Source organism: Ammodytes marinus, assembly GCF_949987685.1.
Source record: "Ammodytes marinus genome assembly, chromosome: 8".
Classification (NCBI taxonomy): domain Eukaryota; kingdom Metazoa; phylum Chordata; class Actinopteri; order Uranoscopiformes; family Ammodytidae; genus Ammodytes; species Ammodytes marinus.
In genome coordinates, this window is record NC_137212.1 from 1,823,474 (window position 1) to 1,842,883 (window position 19,410).

The 19,410-nt window shown below is 39.9% G+C and overlaps 2 protein-coding genes across 2 annotated transcripts in view; one reads left to right on the forward strand and one right to left on the reverse strand.

Moving 5' to 3' along the window:
* LOC307254220 (interferon-induced protein with tetratricopeptide repeats 1-like) lies at positions 1–9,045 on the reverse strand. The gene is made up of 2 exons (XM_080032511.1): positions 8,926–9,045; positions 1–2,169 (listed from the first exon to the last, which is right to left on the reverse strand). Exons 1-2 carry the CDS (start codon positions 8,928–8,930, stop codon positions 867–869), a joined length of 1,308 nt encoding a protein of 435 aa, XP_079888637.1. The 5' UTR covers positions 8,931–9,045; the 3' UTR covers positions 1–866.
* Positions 9,046–10,712: 1,667 nt separating this feature from the next.
* trmt1l (tRNA methyltransferase 1-like) overlaps positions 10,713–19,410 on the forward strand; it is a 16,793-nt gene continuing 8,095 nt past the window's right edge. The window contains exons 1-11 of the mRNA XM_080032756.1: positions 10,713–10,768; positions 12,214–12,309; positions 12,804–12,866; positions 13,346–13,459; positions 13,861–13,925; positions 14,177–14,333; positions 14,689–14,809; positions 16,002–16,081; positions 16,563–16,827; positions 17,285–17,497; positions 18,226–18,425. Coding sequence (XP_079888882.1) covers positions 10,723–10,768; positions 12,214–12,309; positions 12,804–12,866; positions 13,346–13,459; positions 13,861–13,925; positions 14,177–14,333; positions 14,689–14,809; positions 16,002–16,081; positions 16,563–16,827; positions 17,285–17,497; positions 18,226–18,425 — 1,420 coding nt within the window. The 5' untranslated portion in view covers positions 10,713–10,722. The remainder of the gene's footprint in view (positions 10,769–12,213; positions 12,310–12,803; positions 12,867–13,345; positions 13,460–13,860; positions 13,926–14,176; positions 14,334–14,688; positions 14,810–16,001; positions 16,082–16,562; positions 16,828–17,284; positions 17,498–18,225; positions 18,426–19,410) is intronic.

Genomic DNA, 19,410 nt, shown 5'->3' on the forward strand with positions numbered 1-19,410 from the left:
CCCATAATGTATCTTTATTAGTATTGTGTACAACTGAGACAGAGCTAAACATACTTTCTGTGCAAACAGTCAGTTACATGTGTTGATTATATTCAGGTTATACATCAAATGAACTATTAGACAGTTTTATCTTTCACAAGTATTTTGTTCTCATCTTAACTTATTCAGAGCTAAGGAAGAAAAATCAACCCAACAGTAATATAGTAAATACGTAAACACTATGTTTACATGGAAGCTATGAAAATGAATGAAAATACCCTAAGGCACATTCCCAAGACAACATCCCCACAGACTAAGGAACCCTTTATTTCCTTACAAAGACACTAAACTGATTTCATAGATTATCTTCTCATATCACTTAAAATACATATTTAAGAAAAGAAAATCAACACAACAGGAATTGAATAAACACAGTGGTTATAAGTATGTTATGAAAAAAAGAGAGATTAAACTTGATGGTTTAACACAATATTCCCTCAATCGTGAACTGTCAAGGTGACTATTGGTTGCCGGAGATGACTTGTGTCTTTTTTGTGTGTTTTAGATCATAATGTGACTGAGGCTTAAGAGTGGCACTATGCTTCAACTACTGTGCTTGTCAAAGGGTCAAACCACACCTGAACCCCCACTAGAGGGCACTCTTGCATCTGTTATCTCATGTTTTAAATCCACTTTTGCTGGATCTTTTTGGACCTGTTTGACATCAACAACTTTGGCCAAATAATCTTGGATGCAATTTTTAATAATTTTTCCTGCTATTTTTACTCATTTTCACCCAATCTAATGTATCAGTATGTACAGATTTGGGTAGGTGATGGCAACACCTACATTTCTGTCTGGATTGAGAACCATGGCTGGTTAAAACACTACAGCTTTGGTAGGTTTTTTAGACACTTCTCTATTTCTCTACACATTGGGTCCCTGCGTCTGTCCCTAACTTTCTCCAGAGCTTTAATGCTGCTGTCACGAAAGAAGGATTGTTTCGGTATCTCTGCCGCCTTCATGTTATATTTTATTGAATTGCGGTAATCCCTACGATCAAAGAATAAATATCTTGCATATTGGTTGTAAACCACCTGTTTTTCTGCTGGTTCCAGATCCATTTTAAGAAGATCCTGGTACATCTGCTCAGCTGTGCCCTGATCTTTCTTTGCGTAGATATTTGCGAGATCTATTTTCTTCACAAGTGAAGAATGAGGGTAAAGAGTGATCACCTCCTTGTGGAGACGGATTGCTTTTTCTATCATGCTTTGCTCTGGGCGACTCTCCCTGGAAAAAATTATCTTCCATTTGTAGGAGAGTGCAACACATTTCTTCAGAAAACGCACATCTGGATGGTTTTCCAGAGCCTCCTCTGCCAGAGCAATGGCCTCATCAACAGGTAAATATCTTCTATAAACCGATAGAACTGCTCTCATACCACCGTAGCTGCTCACAGGATTTCTCAAAATCTCTCTGCCTAACTCACGCACTTCATCTTTATCAATTCTATCTTCTTTCTTGGCACGTTGCTCAAGGTAGCGAACAGCGAGGTACAAGTTCTCTGGATCTTGTTCTTTGGCGATTCTCATTTTCTCCAGGATTTCATCCTTTAGCCCTGTGGTGCTGTGCTTTGAAGCACTCACCAACGCTATGACCTGGCTGGTACGCCACTCCACCATCTCCGGCTGCATCCCGATGGCTTTCTCAAAGTAATCTACAGCCAGCAGCTGCTTGTCTCTGCTGAACTTCATCAGGGTCCAGGCTTTCTCAGCGTAGGTCTCTGCATGGAGCTGGTGCTGGGATGGAGATGGGTATTTCTGCATCAGGGCGTCGACCTTTGACAGGTAATCCTGACTCTTTACTTTGTCTCCCAGGAGATGGTGCAGCCAGGCCAGGTTCCCATAGTTCACCACTAACCACGGACCTTCATCTGCTTCTCTGATGTTGCAGAAAGCCTCTGCAGCCTTGGTGAAGAAGCTCTGGGCGTCTTCGGTGAAGCCCAGCTTGTACTGGATGTACCCCCTCAGGTTGTAGATGTGACCCAGCCAGCGGTTTCCCTCCTCTGTCCCGACGTCCACCAGCTTGTCCCTGAGCCAGAAGAGTTTGTTATCGCCTTCGTCCAGATCCCAGGTGAAGTGGCACTGCAGGGCCTCCAGTTTGGACTCCAGTGTTTGATTCTGTGCAGCACTGAAGGAGAATGAAAACATGTCATGTTAAAACACATCTTCAGTAGTTCAGGACATTATGATCGGGGTTATGTTTGGATGAACATTGTTTATTTATCGTGGAAAAACAGAGGAAGAGAAGAATTATGGATTATGATGCAATGAATTAGGGCCCGACCGATTAAATCGGTTAATTAGAGCATATTTCAGAATAATCGGCATCGGCATTAATTTTGTATTATTTTTCTTCTATATATTTTTTTTATGAAGTAATACTTTTTAGTGAAATGGATTACTGCCCTGGATGCATTAATGCTATAGCTTATTTACAGCAGCAGCAGCAGCAAGCACAATGCAATCAACTTGACTGCAGATCAGCATGAGCACTGTGGTAAAAGTAAGCAGATAAAGTCCATACGGAATTATTCACAGTGCGTCACTTTTTTCACATTGCGTAATGTTTCAGCCTGGAATAACGCCAGATTAAATTTATATTTTTCCTCAAAATTATACACATAATACCCCATAATAACAACTTAAAAAAAGTTTGTTTGAGCTTTTTGCAAATGTATTAAAAAAAATAAATAAAAATAAAAATCACAGTAGGGGAGAACGGGGGAATGTGAGCCATCGGGTAATGTGAGACACCCCCTTTATCTAAGCAATGGAACACATTTTTGGTCATGTGAGATATATGTTTTCAAGACCCTCTCATTTCCCCTTGGCCATGAAAGATAGGACCTCATGGTGATATTGTAAGCATGTTATTTTCACAAAAATTTCTTTTTTGCATGTAAAAGTACATTTTCTTGCTGTCAACTTAATCGATTGTTGTGCCAAAGCAAATTGATTCAGGTAGAAAAGCTTCTATTGGCGCTTTTCCACCGCACATGTAGCTCGACTTGACTCAACTCGACTCAGTTCAACTTGGTTTGGTAGCAGCACGGGTCGTTTTCCACCGCAAATAGTACCTCCTGAACGTGGGGTTGTCGTAAGGGGCTGAAAGCCCACTCCGGAGCAAAGTAGCAAAGCAGAAATTACGAGCAGTTGTTGCACTATTAACTGAACCAACCGCCAAAAACACGGATGAAAAATGTTTAAGAAATACCCCCCTTGTATCTGTTTGCTAAAAGATGTAGAAGAATATTGCTACGGGCCATTAAAAGGGATGGTTGTTGTCCCGATGTGTGACTCTGCCACACAGTCAGCTGTAGGGATGCGTCACGTACATCCCTATGCACGTAAACACGGGCATCATAAAGTTGACTGTTTAGTGCTTGTTTCAGGATACGTGTTTTCAAATGCAAGCCGTGTCTCAGCCTGAATATTTTATTGAGGTAATCAGTTTAGTCCGAGGCTTGTAATGTAATCGCTCGCTATCATGTCTGTCCCAGCTGGCTACTATTCTATTTAGCCTAGCTGCTAGCTGCCCTACATGTCTCCTCTCGTATGTTAAAAGTAACTTCCCCAACAACCAACACTGGGTGAGCTTAGCGAATATATGGAAAATAAAATCGGATCTGTGATGCAAATCAAATGAAAGAGAGCCAGAGTAGGCTGCACGCGGCGTAAATACCATGGTAAATACACTCAAAAGTCCCGGAGAGTTGGGGAGAATAAACAACAGAATGAAGCCGGTAGTCTCTGGCCAATCAGAAGCGTCGGCAGACGGCCGGCCACTGATTGGCCAGACAATAGTCTCTGGCCAATCAGTGGCCGGCCGTCTGCCGACGTCACCTTTTAGCATCGGCTCAGCTCGCTTGGAACCTAGAGCGAGGCAATACCAAAAAAAGCAGCCGCAGGAGGTACCAGATAGGGGAGAGTGGCCTAAGTTGTGCATTTTGGAAGTTGTGCCACCCCTTGTTTCTAGAAAACCGTGGAAGAAATTGGAAATGTGACCACATATTTAAGAAGAGCCATCCATTTGACTCATCCTGTAAAGAAGGGAGACACAAGTAATAAGATATAAGCACATTTAAGCTAAAAAAACTGTGTTTTGCCTTTCAAAGTAAAATTTCCATGATCAAGGTTTTTTGATTATTGTGTCTGAACACTTATAGACAAGTTTGAAAACATTTGACACATGTTTTAGTGCTTTAGTATGCTACATTTTGAGTCTATACAGTTAGCACGATGTCAGCCCTAAATTGCTGCATCATGCTTATTATTCAAATTTCTGGGATTGGGGTGATTTGTGCCAAAGGGCCTAGGTGAGTTATAAGTAAGTAAGTAAGTAAAATGTATTTATAAAAGCACATTTATGACAGTTTGCACTGTCCAAAGTGCTGTACATAGTGCATTCAGTAGGTAAACAATGAAGGTAAAATAACAATAACCAAAATAAAAGACGTAAAGCCCATACATCCAAATAAACACAGATAGTAGTGCAGAGGTAAGATAGTTAATGGGGAGGAAACACCAGGGTGTACATATGGGTTTTGAGCCTTGATTTAAAGGCAGAAATGTAGAGGGAATCACATTTGTCAGGTGGCAGTTGGTTCCACAAGCACGGAGCAACTAGTGCAAAGTACATTTCTGAGAGTTGTGCCAGTGGCATGGCTGTATACGCTGGTCACCAAAAGAAAGTGATAGTCTATGGCCAGAAAGATGATGATGGTGACTTTGTCATTGTGAGCTTTGCAGGTAAAACCATTAGATCTGCTAGGCCTTGTTTAAGAAAATTGTCCTTCAATCTTTGTCAACTATTTACTTTATTTACTTTAAATACACCTTAAATAAGTGATTGTCTAATGGATTTGTCTTGCATTACAGTTTATGAGATATATAGCAATGGCACAATTTACCCCATGGTATTCTCTCCAACCGCACAACTTACACCACATCGGGGGCAAGTTGTGCCACAAGACAACTTTTTTTTCCGAAAGCTATATTTCTTAAACAGTTCCAGATCCAAAGTTTTTATTGCCAGGGATGCACACCATCCTGAAATATATGTACATATTTGAGTTGGACACATACTGTAACTGTCAAGGCCTCACTTTAAAGTCACTTTGAGTGAAAAGTTGCACAACTTAGGCCACTCTCCCCTACCATGTTTTCGCGTTGGAAACGCCAAAAATGCGAGTCGAGTCGAGTTGAGCTGATACCATGCAGTGGAAAAGCGCCATATCATACATGTTGATGAACTACCAACATATGAAACCATGTGATGATGATAACTGAAGATTAGCTTGATTTGCTGAGAGAGGTAGTTTTTTTCTCAAATTGTGGCAGTGGGGTAAAGTGAGACAAATGCTGTGGGGTAAAGTGAGACAGTGTCTGTACCCTCTTTTAATGAACCCATTATATTTGAGGTAGCAAGGAGACTAGTTTGAATAAGACAAAAGACAATGTGGGCTGGAGGTGGGGGTTGATGGTTGAAGGGGTGTCAGCAAGGGCATGGTTTGGCATGTATGTATGTGGGGGACAGGAGAGTTACCTTTAACATCAATAGACTCTAAGTAATAGGTCTTTATTCAATTAATGATCCCAATAAAACAACTTGTGTCTCACTTTACCCCTCAGCTTTTTTTTAAACAATCATATTTTCACTGCCCTTCATCCTGAATACATTCTGATAATGCCCATTTCTAGGAAACATCCTGACTTAATGGCAAATGTGTAAATTTGACTGATAAATCATTTTAGCTCGCTTAGAGGGGAGCAAATGTAAAAAGTGTCTCACATTACCCCGTTTACCAATTTCGAAAATGAAAACAGCGAAAAACAGCAAAAACATTTTTATTACATCTATATTTAATTTTTTTATTATTAAATAAACTAATAAATGTAGTAAAAATGTAACTGTTTAGCAGTACCTAACTATTAAACTAACTAACTAACCTAGAATCTTGATAAGAACTACATATTCCTACTCCCTACAGTCCAGGGAATAGGTATATGTGGTTCAAATTTAGAGTCTTGGGCCTGCCATATAGTCCAGCAGATAGGTGCAATATATGAAGGAATTGTGCTTTTGATGATACAAATAGTTAGTTTAATAGTTAGGTACTGCTAAACAGTTAAATTTTTACTACATTTATAATTGTTTTGCTGTTTTTCGCTGTTTTTGTCCAGAAAAACAAGGAAAATGTACTTGAATGTTAAAAATAACTATTTTACTGAATTCCCTGAGTCAGAATTATATGGGAAAATGTGTTAATTTGCCTCTGTATGTTTTTTTCTTCAAAAGTTATGCTTTCTTTAATTTTGCTGTTTTCATTTTCAAAATGGGTAAATGTGTAATAAACTGTTAAAAATAAACCAGAAAACCCCTTAGTTCAGCCTGTTACCTGGCAGAATCTTAAAATAGACACTTCAAGGATTAGAAAAAAACAGGTTGCAAAAAAAAAGCCACCCTATGCGCATGGACCTATTCGTCCATCTAGACTATGTGTGTCATACAAAGTCAGGTTGTTTATAACTTAGATAGTATGCAGTCTACTTACTATGGCTCATTATGATTATCCTGATAAAATCTATTACAGTATGTATGCAAATGTTCGTGTGTTAAAGCTGGGGTGGCGGATTTGGGGAGGAAATGGCAGTTGGGATGGACATTCGAATCCAAATACCTCAACCGCTCCACTTGTTCTCTTTGGTCCCTCCCCTATGGTCCCTCCCTGACACGCTCTACACCAGGGGTATTCAACTAAAATTCAAATAGGTCCAGTTCGAAAAAATGTCCTCAAGCAAAGGTCCGGAACATCATAATGTCTAACTTGCGTTATGATTCAGTGTGATATATAGTGAAGTAGCCAGTAGTTGTATCAACGTCTGCATGTAATCAACAACTGACTGTCAGATCAATATAGGAAGAACAATTCAAAAACATTTCAACAATATTTATTCTCACTTTTAAATAATTATAGATATATAATACTGAAGATATATGTATTATTTAAGTGACTCAACTGAAACTAATCTCTTCATAGAGAAGGGCTGCATTTAAAAATAAAATGGTGAAAATAAATATAATAATAATCTTAAAATAAAGATAAAATATATAATTCATTTTTGAAAAATTAAATAAAGTATAGCAGCAACTTCAGTGTTGCAGAACATAATGACTCTGGGTGCATCTGAGATTAGAAGGGGTGCAAAAAAATGAATTATGCAATTTGAGAAATATTTCAATGTATCATTTCTAAACTTCACTATACCTACTATGTTTGTTTAACATAGTAATCTCCCACTTTGTCTAATACTGGATTTTTATTTTGCAATTTTGAAAAGCTCTGAAAAAGTGACATGTCAGAAACTAAACCCCTGTAGGGTGGTCTGGGGGTTTCCCCCCTAGTAGTTTTTTTTTGTGTTTTTAGAATGTAATTGGAGCATTCTGGTGCATTCTGGGGAAAATAATAAAAGAAAAGGTCAACATTTAATATAGTTAAGATGAATAGAAAAATTAACAAAACAACATAACTTGCTAGCAGCCAGATGCTTAACAACTGGACTGAGGGACAGATGACCACTAGCTTTCGCTAATGTTAGTGTAGCTACTAGCCAAATATCTTGCTAAAAAATTAACCTGTATTTATAAATTCTGCCATTACTAAGAATATGTAAAACTTAAAATGTAGATAATTGAAACTACATACAAAAAAAATAAAAAAAATAATGTTTTTCCTGTTGCTGTTGTGGGCAGTAGATGCAGTGCTGCTGGCGATTGGTGATTATGTCAATCTTATGTCTGTGTCATTCACACATAGGTCTACATCAGAGTAATAGAGAATCCACATGATTGCACCTTGACCGGTTTTCACCAGTCTTACAAAAGGGGAAAAAACCATAGATAGTAAATAATAGGAAAAAACTCAGCTGTTGATCGCTCGTTAACTCGCTCGCGACACACGGAGCCGGTGAGCGAGCGGGCGAGCGAGAGAGAAAGCTGTCTCTCACTCTCCTCCCGCTGTCTTTCTCACTCTAATCTGATTTATTTCGCTGAAATTCTCGTAATTCTTGCACTTCTCTCTGTCATCTCTCGCATGATAGCTCACTGTCTCTTTGTCTGTGAGCCAGCCTGAGCCGGGAATCCACAGATTCGATTGGCTGCCTGAGTAGCAGGAGGCGAGATGGCTTAACTCGAATGCATTTCCTGATACGCTAAACCAGTACCGTAAAGTCTAGAAAAGCTGCGCCGGTCAAAATAGAAGCGCCCCGTCAAAATTTTAAATACTTAAATAATGTATTGACTACAGGTCCGGGTCCGTATAGGACGGCGTCTGGGTCCGGACCCGGACCGCGGTCCGCCTGTTAGTGACCCCCGCTCTACACCAACAAAGTCGTGCCAAAGTGAATGGACATCAGAAATCATATACCCCAGCTTTAATACAGTTTGCAATATCTACTGAAGAATGACTGCTTCTCTTCAGACATAACTACCATTGATGATTGTTTTCATGACTCTGCTTTCAAGCGTTAACGATCTTTATCATACACTTTAACATTGTGTCAACTGGGAATTCATTGCCAAGTCTCACACTAACTAGACAAACTGGTATTTCATTGCCGCGACAGGTTAAACAAGGAAATCTAAAAAGACAAAAAAAAAGGTTAAAAGTTAAACGTTTGTAGCCTAATTTAATTTGTAACGTTTGAATAGCCACCAGGACTTTAACGAATCCTAATGATAATCAATTAATAGTTATTAAAAAAAATAATCTGTGGCTGAAATGAATAAAAACATCGTCATTGCCTTCTAGAATTGACACTGTGAATAGGCTATGTCGGTCTCTGGGGACGCCATAATAAGTCATATGCAGACGCAGCAGCTCACCTCATGATCAGGCAGTTTCCTCGGCAGTTATCTCCGTTATCAGCTCGTCCGGTCTGTGCTTTGGTGTGAGAGTGATGTGATGGTTTTATATCGGCTTGAGGCTCTGTGTGTGTGTGTGTGTGTGTGTGTGTGTGTGTGTGTGTGTGTGTGTGTGTGTGTGTGTGTGTGTGTGTGTGTGTGTGTGTGTGTGTGTGTGTGTGTGTGTGTGTGTGTGTGTGTGTGTCGTTTACTAAGAAAAAGGCTTGAAGAGGAGAGGCGAACTACCGCGAACTGTTCGCTTCAGATCGGCCGACTCCAGGCGAAGTGAAAAAAGCAGTTTGAACGTCCGATTCACAGACCCTCAGATAGACTATGGACAATATGAGAGAAGAGGGATGATATGAAAGGAACAATCTCGACTTGCTGATGAGGTTTGAGCCTTGCGAACAATGTCGAGCGAACAGTGCGAGGCTTCCCTCCTGACGCAGGGAAAACGAAAGTTAAGAAGAAAAAAAGTAAAACGAAATTTAAGGAAGCCTCCGACCGTTTCTGGGGAAATTGAAACCTACAGTTAAATATCTGAACCGTTAAGACAGCAGACGCCCTTCGTGAAAGGAATACTTCACCCATACGGAACCAGCGTTCTATCATTATAAAATCACTATTAGGCTATAATATAACGAATGAGGTTTTTTCTTCCCTCAGTCTTCCCTTGGCCCAGCTGTCCTGTTAATCATAACTCTACATTTTTACTAGTGGGGTCACATTAGTAAAATGTAGGGTCAGACAGTGAGACCATAAAACATTCTTTCTGCCTTTTGTCAGGCTAGGATGATCCGATTGCTAAAATGTTTACACATGTAGGCCTATACATACTAGGCTACATAGGATCTCAGAGTTCAGTACACCTTCATATTTCCACCGGTGAAGTAGAACAGACTGTGAGTGAGATATTTCAACTAGCCTTATATTTATGCCACATCACATTTGTATGGCTTCATAGTTTCCCATTAATTTAGCAACTGCCAAGATTTCGAAACATTATTTTCTGAGTAACCCTTTGAGGTAAACGCATGAGGCAAAATGACATAATATTAAATATATAAATGTATTATGCTGCCTTGGAGTATAAAGTAGGTCTATAACTGCTCAAATATTTGTTTTATTTTATAGTATGTCACACTTATCACATTAAACTGTAAGTTGTAGGCCTAAATGAGAGAGGGAAACTTCAAGACATAAAAGCAGAAATGAAAGCTACCACTGTCACACACACACACACACACACACACACACACACACACACACACACACACACACACAGACACACATTAATATAATGACTTAGAATAGCAACTGCAAGACTAGAGTTGTTGATTAAACTTTTTTTTAATAGGCCTATATCGTTATTTCCCCTCATCCCCTGTGTCTTATTTTCAAAATGCTCACTTCAGACAAGAAAACACTATCTATCCATCTATCTATCTATCTATCTATCTATCTATCTATCTATCTATCTATCTATCTATCTATCTATCTATCTATCTATCTATCTATCTATCTATCTATCTATCTATCTATCTATCTATCTATCTATCTATCTATCTATCTATCTATCTATCTATCTATCTATCTATCTATCTATCTATCTATCTATCTATCTATCTATCTCTCTCTCTCTCTCCATCATCCTACGTCACTTGTAGCCTACGTTCAAAGCTACGCATGTATACGCACTTTACGTAGCCTACGTACGTACGGCTACGGCAGCTCAATTCCATTTCCTGCGTATGTCCATGTCGCTTAGCAGGATTCGTAATGGCCGACCTGAAAGAGCTTCACCAGGAGGACGTCGATATCAAACGTGAGTAAATCGCTTTCCGTTGTCGCCTGAACGCTAAATATGTGACCGTAAAGTGTAGAATAAAATAACACGTCGGCCACCATAGGCGATGTGAAGTGAATACACGTAGAAATGTGAGTTTTGAACTGCAGTAGGCCTCAGCACGGAGCTCCACCATGGGACCCAAACAGTCAACAGTAAACAATGGGCAAACATTAGCCGAGGCGAGCCAGTGATATGACCGCCGTGGACAGCTAAGCATATGCGACAGAAAAGCTCAATATACGGCGTGTATTAGTAGGTTTAAAGAGTGGATTTGAGACACCGTTTGAATTGATACGGTCTCACCACGGAGCTGCACTTCAGGGCCCATCAGCTGGCGGGTTATTTACGGTTTATTTACGGTGTAACGTCGGGACAAAGACGGTGATGTTAGTGAACGAGCCAAATAAAACAAATAGCGTACAGACTGTTTGCACGAGTGAAATGTGATGCTACATGAGTACTGCATTGCATAGGCCTAGTAGTAACTAAGTAGCCTACATTTACTCAAATACTATAGGATATAGTGTGGGGTGCCTGGACACTCACTAGTTTCGTTTTCACGTCTGTTTTGAAGGAAAGGGTCAATAGGACAATTTTGGTTCGAGTTTCAAGAAACCAAACAATTTTTTTATTTTTTTTGCCTATCTCCCAAAATGGCAACAATCGAAATCATGCATTTTTTTAAGGTCTTAATTTAAATGCGCACACACACACACACACACACACACACACACACACACACACACACACACACACACACACAATTGTCGTTACTCTAACCTAAATTGTTCAAAAGATCCTTACCTTTGATTTAGAAGTGAAAACGAAACTTTACCATCAGCTTGAAATAAAACATCAAAATAATAATGTTTGAAATATGAGAATAAGCAGATCACAGCAGACCCGGGTTAGAATCCAGCCCGGGTCGTTCTCTGCATGTCATTCCCCTCTCTGTCTGTCTGTCTGTCTGTCTGTCTGTCTGTCTGTCTGTCTGTCTGTCTGTCTGTCTGTCCTCTTCACAGCAGACCCGGGTTAGAATCCAGCCCGGGTCGTTCTCTGCATGTCATTCCCCTCTCTGACACATTTCATCTCTGTCTGTCCACGACTGTCAATAAGGCTTGAAAAATTCCCAAATAAATAATCTTAAAAAAAATATTTGGGGCGCTCCGGTGGCGTAGTGGATAGAGCGCGTACCATATTGGCTCTGGCCTTCGTTGCAGTGGTCGCGGGTTCAAATCCGACCTTGTGGACCTTTACTGCAGGTCATCCCCCCCTCTCTCTCTCTCTCTCTCTCTCTCTCTCTCTGTCTCCCCATTTCAACTCTGTACTGTCTAATAAAGCTGGAAAATGCCAAAAAATAAAATAAAAAAATAATTCAACACATAATCTCACCTTTGTTTCTCTGTGTCTTACCTGTGCAGGTGAAAGTTCAGATGCAGAGGTTGCCGTAGCAACAGAGCCAACGACCACCACACAGGATGATGCTGCAGACAACAAACCTTCAACCACAACTTCTGGTGATTAACGTGTGTGTGTCTGTGTGTGTGGGTGTGTGTGTGTGTGTGGGGTCAGTGATTCTGGAGAACACTTGTTGTCAATATCAGTGAATATCACAATCCGCTACCTGTCTGTACTGTGTGTGTGCTGAAAAATAAATCCAGTGTTAATACACAGCCTAGGCTCTGTAAAGGGCATGTTGCTATCTACGATTGGCCCCCTGTTGTTTACATACACTTTGTTACATAGCCGTTTTACAGAGCCAATTTTTCAGCGCACACACAGTACAGACGGGTAGCAGATCATGAGGAGATATTCACTGATTTTGACCAAAACGGGATTTTGACAACAAGCGTTCTCCAGAATCACTGACTGCACCTTTTTAAAAGCAGAATTCCCATGTTTGCTTGACACCTGGGCTGAAGAGAGAATCCAGAATCTGCTGAATAAAGCCCACTAAAACAACGAGATTTTGGTGATAAAATAACAAGTTTTTCTTATTTTCTACACACAGACCGACATGTCTCCATCCACACCAAACTGGAAAGTCTGGAGATACTGGTAGACCTCAATGGTGGTGAGTTCACTTCATGATATGAAAGAAAAGCTCTCATCTCTTAAATGTCTAATCACTGCAATGAAGGCCGGAGCTGATATGGTACGCGCTCTATCCACTACGTCACCTTCTGAGCTCCCGATAAACCAAACTTTTAGCTAATGGATCAATAAAATAACCTACAAATGATTTGAAAATGAGTGTTTTGCGTTACTATATTCACCTGCAGTGTCTCGAATGAATGGAAACTTTGACAGACATCTTATTAACCAAGTAACTGATTAGTAAACAAATAAATCTACAAATGAATTGATAATGAAAGTGTTTGTCTACGTGAAGTTTGAAGGTGTGTGTGTGTGTGTGTGTCTGCCTGTCTGTGTGTGTGAGAGAGTGAGTGAGTGTGTGCGTGTGTGTGTGTGTGTGTGTGTCTGTCTGTCTGATAAACCAAACTTAATAAATTGTTATTATTGAAAGTGTGTTGTGTGTGTTTCTGTCCTCAGCCGGTCGTAAGTCGTGTCCTCTGTGTCCCGAGGAAAAGTTCAAAGCTTGTTACAGTCACAAGCTGCGGCGACATCTACAGAACCTGCACTGGAAAGTCTACGTGGAGTTTGAAGGTGTGTGTCTGTGTGTGTGTCTCTCTTTGTTTGTGTGTGTGTGTGTCTCTGCCTGTCTGTCTCTCTGTCTTTCTCTGTATGAGTGTGTGTGTGCGAATTCAAACTAGTTACACTTCTTCCAAAGGTTCCTAGTTCTTGCAGTGGGAAAACGGCTCACATGTGAATTGAGAAACGGGTCATTTGTGTGTGTCTGTGTGTGTGTGTCTGTGTGTGTGTGTTTCTGTGTTTGTGTCTGTGTGTGTGTGTGTGTGTGTGTGTGTGTGTGTGTCTCTGTGTGTGTGTCTCTGTGTTTGTGTCTCTGTGTTTGTGTCTCTCTGTGTGTGTGTGTGTGTGTGTGTGTGTGTGTAACAACAAGTAGGAGATGTACAGTAATGAAATCCTACCTTGTAATGTTTCAACAGGCCAGAGGATGTGTATCTGTCACCTGCCGTGCAGAAACCTCAAGCCCAGCCTCAGTGGAGACCAGGTGATGACAACACTTCTTTTACCAAAGTCTTATTTTTTGTAAAAGAAAATTATTTTTTATTTTTTATTTTATTTTATTTTCTTTAAGTGTCAATTGTTTTTTTTAAGTTATTAATTTTTTTAGTTTTTTTTTACTTTATTAGTATTCTTTATTCTTAAATTTAATTATATTTCTTTCTTTTAATCTATTATTTTAAAAAAAATATATTTGTTTTAACTAATTTTACATTTGTCCTTCATTTTTGCTCCCAGGCTTCTGGTAGACATGTGGCTCACTATCACTGTGTGGTGTGTTCAGTGACGATCGCCAGGAAGACGGACATGGTGAGCCACCTGAAGAGACACGTCAACAAGGGAGAGACTGAGGCCAGCTACACAGGCAGCTCCGAGGCCATGTGTGAGGAGCCTGGTAAGACACACACACACACTGACACACTGGTTATATGAACATTTTTATTTTATTTTATTTTATTTTATTTTATTTTATTTTATTTTATTTTATTTTATTTTATTTTATTTTATTTTATTTTATTTTATTTTATTTTATTTTATTTTATTTTATTTTATTTTATTTTATTTTATTTTATTTTATTTTATTTTATTTTATTTTATTTTATTTTATTTTATTTTATTTTATTTTATTTTATTTTATTTTGGAATTTTTTATTTATATATTATCATACTGTTATTCTTTTTTTAATTATTATTTTTATTTATTAAAATGATTTATTTACCGGTAATATATTGTTATTGAATGTGTGCAGCTCCGTCCGGCCAGGCGTATGAAATCATGAAGGAACTTGGAACCAACGTCCAGCTGCTGCCGAACCACACCACGCCTCAGAAGAGCGACACCTACTTCAACCGCAAGATGAAAGCCAACAGGTCAGGAGACAGACAGACAGACACACAGGCAGACAGACAGACAGACAGACAGACAGACAGACAGACAGACAGGCAGACAGACAGACAGACAGACAGACAGACAGACAGACAGACAGGCAGACAGACAGACAGACAGACAGACAGACAGACAGGCAGACAGGCAGACAGACAGGCAGACAGACAGACAAACACTCACACAGACAGACAGACACACAGACAGACAGACAGACAGACAAACACTCACACAGACAGACAGACACACAGACAGACAGACACACAGACAGGCAGACAGACACTCACACACAGACAGACAGACAGACGAGTAGGGTCCAGCTGCAGCCCCGGAGACAAGTTACCCTGGCGTGACAACAACACCCAGGCGTGACGGAAGTAACTGTGGTGTGACGGACGTGATTTTTGACTATTTAGCTTCCATGACATGTCTGCTATGTCACTCATTTGCCCTAACCCTAACCCTAACCCTAACCACCCAGCTGTGATGCCTGAACCTAATCCTCAAAACAATATAGGACTAAATAACCGAAATTTTGTAGCCTATCGGTCTGCGGTCTTTTTTATTGTTTGACGTGACGTACTCAAGATGGCCGCCGCCGTGTTCCGTCAATGTTCTATCTATATTCTAACCTCTCCCTGTCCCCTTGCCCTAACCCTAACCACCCAACTGTGATGCCTGAACCTAATCGCCAAAACAATATAAATAACACAAACTTAGTATCGGTCTGCTGTCTTGTTATTGTTTGACGTTGTTTACAACTTAGAAGCAGGTAACGTCCGTCACACCACAGTTACTTCCGTCACGCCTGGGTGTCGTTGTCACGCCAGGGTGCTTGTCTCCGGGGCTGCAGCTGGATACTATTGAGACAGACAGACAGACAGACAGACAAACACTCACTCACTGTCTGTACAGAAAAGTAGCAGATGATAAGGAGATATTCACTGATTTTAATCAATTGTGTTTTTGACAGCAACTTGCAGTTGACTCCAACTTTAATGTAGGTGTGTGTGTGTGTGTGTGTGTGTGTGTGTGTGTGTGTGTGTGTGTGTGTGTGTGTGTGTGTGTGTGTGTGTGTGTGTGTGTGTGTGTGTGTGTGTGTGTGTGTGTGTGTGTGTGTGTGTGTGTGTGTGTGTGTGTGTGTGTGTGTGTGTGTGTGTGTGTGTGTGTGTGTTGCAGGCAGCTGGTGTTTTGTTCGCTGGCGGTTTTGGCCGAGGAGAGAAACCCCATCGAATGTCTGGATGCTTTCGGAGCAACAGGTCAACAGACTTTAAACATCTAGATGCTGGATGAAACCAGAGTTAACATATCATTGTCCAAAGTTTTTACAGAAAAATCAAAAAAAAAATCTGCTGGTGTTATTAAAAATGCATTTTCTGTTTATGTTTTTAAGAAGAAAATGTCTCATGAATCAGTCAATTAACAACACACAAACAAAGTTTACAAACAATAGTGCTGAGAATGATTATGGAAAGTTTAGTTGATGTAAGTGCTTTAGAAGTTGAGATTTTTGGTTCAGAGTATTGCAGAAAAAAAAAAATAATGTTGAGATAATGTCCATTAAAGATGGTTGTATAGGAGAAATATACAGACGCAAACAGACAAGGTTTAGTCAAATAAACACCTTAATGTACATTCTGGACCTTTTTTATTAATACTAGTATGAAAGAAGACATGTTATAATAGCAAAATAGACAAGAATCTTCTAAATTAACCGTGTAATACTTGTGTGTATTTCAGGAATCATGGGTCTGCAGTGGGCCAAACATCTTCGCAGCTCCGTCAAAGTCACAATCACAGACATCAGCGACGTCTGTGTGAAAATGATCAAAGAGAATTGTGAGCTGAACCAGATAGGCGTGGAGGGGGGGTCCTCTCGCGGCCCTCGCTTGCCCGACGGAGGAGGCCCGGAGGTGGGGAAGGGATCGCAGCCCGTCAGCACTACTGTGGAAGTAGCCAAGATGGATGCTAACGTTATCATGCATCTGAGGGCCTTCGACTACATGTGAGTAGGAAGGTTGGATCTGATTTTTTGCAGCACACACACTGTACAGACAGGTAGCAGACAGTGAGGAGATGTTCACAGATTTTGACAAAAACTGACTCCACCTTTTTAAAGGAATACTTCACCCATATGGAACCGGCGTTCTATCATTATAAAATCACTATTATAATATAATGAATGAGGTTTTTCTTCCCTCAGTCTTCCCTTGGCCCAGCTGTCCTGTTAATCCCAACCCTACAGTTTTACTAGTGTGATGTCATAGTAAAATGTAGGGTTAAGACAGTGAGACCATAAAACACTCTTTCTGCCTTTTCTCAGGCTAGGATGAAGCGATTTCTAAAATGTTTGCACATTTATACTACATAGGATCTCAGAGTTCAATGCCCATTCATATTATTTGAAGTAGGTCTTTAACAAAATGATTAATTTTCTCTCTTTAATGCCTTGACTCTTGCAGTCACTTGGACCCATATGGTACGGCAGTGAACTACCTGGATGCTGCCTTCAGGAACGTGAGAAACCTGGGAATTATCTCCGTCACGTCCACAGACACCGGCTCGCTCTACTCCAAAGCTCCCAACGTCACCCTGAGACACTACGGCTGCCACATCATACGCACAGAGTACTACAAGGAGCTGGCTGCTCGCATGGTGGTGGCCACTGTCGCTAGGTAGGAAGATTCTTATTTATTTATTTATTTATTTCAATGTGTGTTATGTTATATTGTTTAAAGGTGCTCCGGGGAACTTTTTGTTTGTGTTATTTCTTTTAAGCCATTTGGACAAAAGTGGTAGAGTTTTTTTTTACGACGCCAGCTGGAGTTCCTGGGTGAGCGTATACCCATGACAAAGGCATTAAGAAAAACTATATAAGCATTTGTATGGTGGGCTGCCAGGGCTGAGCGAGAAGGTAGCATCCAGGAGAATGAGGCTGGCCGGTCATTGCCAGAGACACCGCGAGCTCCCAGCCAGACATACTTCGGAAAGATGTGGGAGCAGAAAGTACTGGCAAACTAGCCAGATGCATGGAGGATCGTGAAGATTGGAAGCACCGCTGGAGGACTTTTTTTTTTTATACATCTTTTTTAAAGGAGTATAAGGGCCCCTTTTGAAGAAAAAATAATAAAAAAAAAAAATTTACAATAAGAAAGTCGATATTTTACAAGATTTTATTTTATTTTATGAGAATTAAAGGTGCTACGAGGAACTTTTAAATATTTCTGAAACAGCTTAATTTTTCCATAGATGATCATAAAAAACTGTTATTTTGAAATAGCTTGAAAAGTGTTTGAATTTTTCTCATAAAAAGTTGTAGGAACCCTGAAAATAACCCCTAAACCCTTATTCTTTACTGTGTACTAACCCCTAAACCCTTATTCCTCCCTGTGTATTCTTCCAGAGCGGCTGCGCGCTGTAACAAAGGCATAGAGGTGCTGTTAGCCGTGGCTCTGGAGCATTTCGTCTTGGTGGTGGTCAGAGTTCTGCGAGGCCCGACACAGGCAGACGAATCGGCCAAGAAGCTCCGTAAGCTGGTGCACTGCCAGTGGTGTGAAGAGAGGGTCTTCCTCAAGCACGGACACATGGTGGACGCACGCGATGGTGAGGGGTTATGTTTTAATTGTTTGTGTTTAGTTTAAGTTTTTTTTTTGGTATTTTAATTTTCATTCATTTTCATTTTGAAACGCAGTGGACGCACTGGATGGTGAGATTTTACTTAAAGGTGCAGTGTGTAATATGACATCATCAAGAAAGTTCTACAAAGTTCTAGAATGCAGCGCTCCCTGGGTAACCCCAACCCTTTAGAATAATAACAGAAGCTACAGTGGCCTTCAAGGACAAGAACAATTCTAAATTTTAAACAATGCACCTGATGACATTCCAACTATGACACTTTCAAGATGGCGGCACTAGGTCTTGGTCCAAAATATGCAGAAATATGGACATATATGAGACCCTTTCTAAGGGAAAAAATTATAGTAAAAAAAAAATGTTCAGCTATTATACACTAAATTAAATGTACTTATGGATATTATAATTACTTTCTACAAAATCTGCTAGGAAATAAAACCCACAATTCTACACACTGCAGCTTTAAATACATTTTTTACTTTTTTTTCTTACTTTTTTTTTGTTGCATTCTTTTCTCTATTAGACAGCTTGTAGAGACATAGATCAATCAATCAATACAGTCAATCATTCAATCATTAACCTTTATTTTCACTGGAAAGACACTGAGGTTATTCCCTCATTTACAGTGACGATGAGCATACACAATAAACACGATTACAAGGATAACATATAATGAACAGAGAAAACTGAAATAAAATATGTAATATATAAAAATTAATATATATTAAATGAATGGGGATGGGGAATTAGATGAAATGTGTTTTCCGCAATATTTTAATTGTTTTTATATGCACCTGTAGGCACATTTGTTCAGCTGAATCAATCAATCAATCAATCAATCAATCAATCAATCAATCAATCAATCTATCTATTCACTTGTCTGGTTGTTTTTCTCTGTCTTTCTTCTGTTCTATTAGCCTGGCATTCCCAGACCTGCCACTAGGCGCTGGCAAAT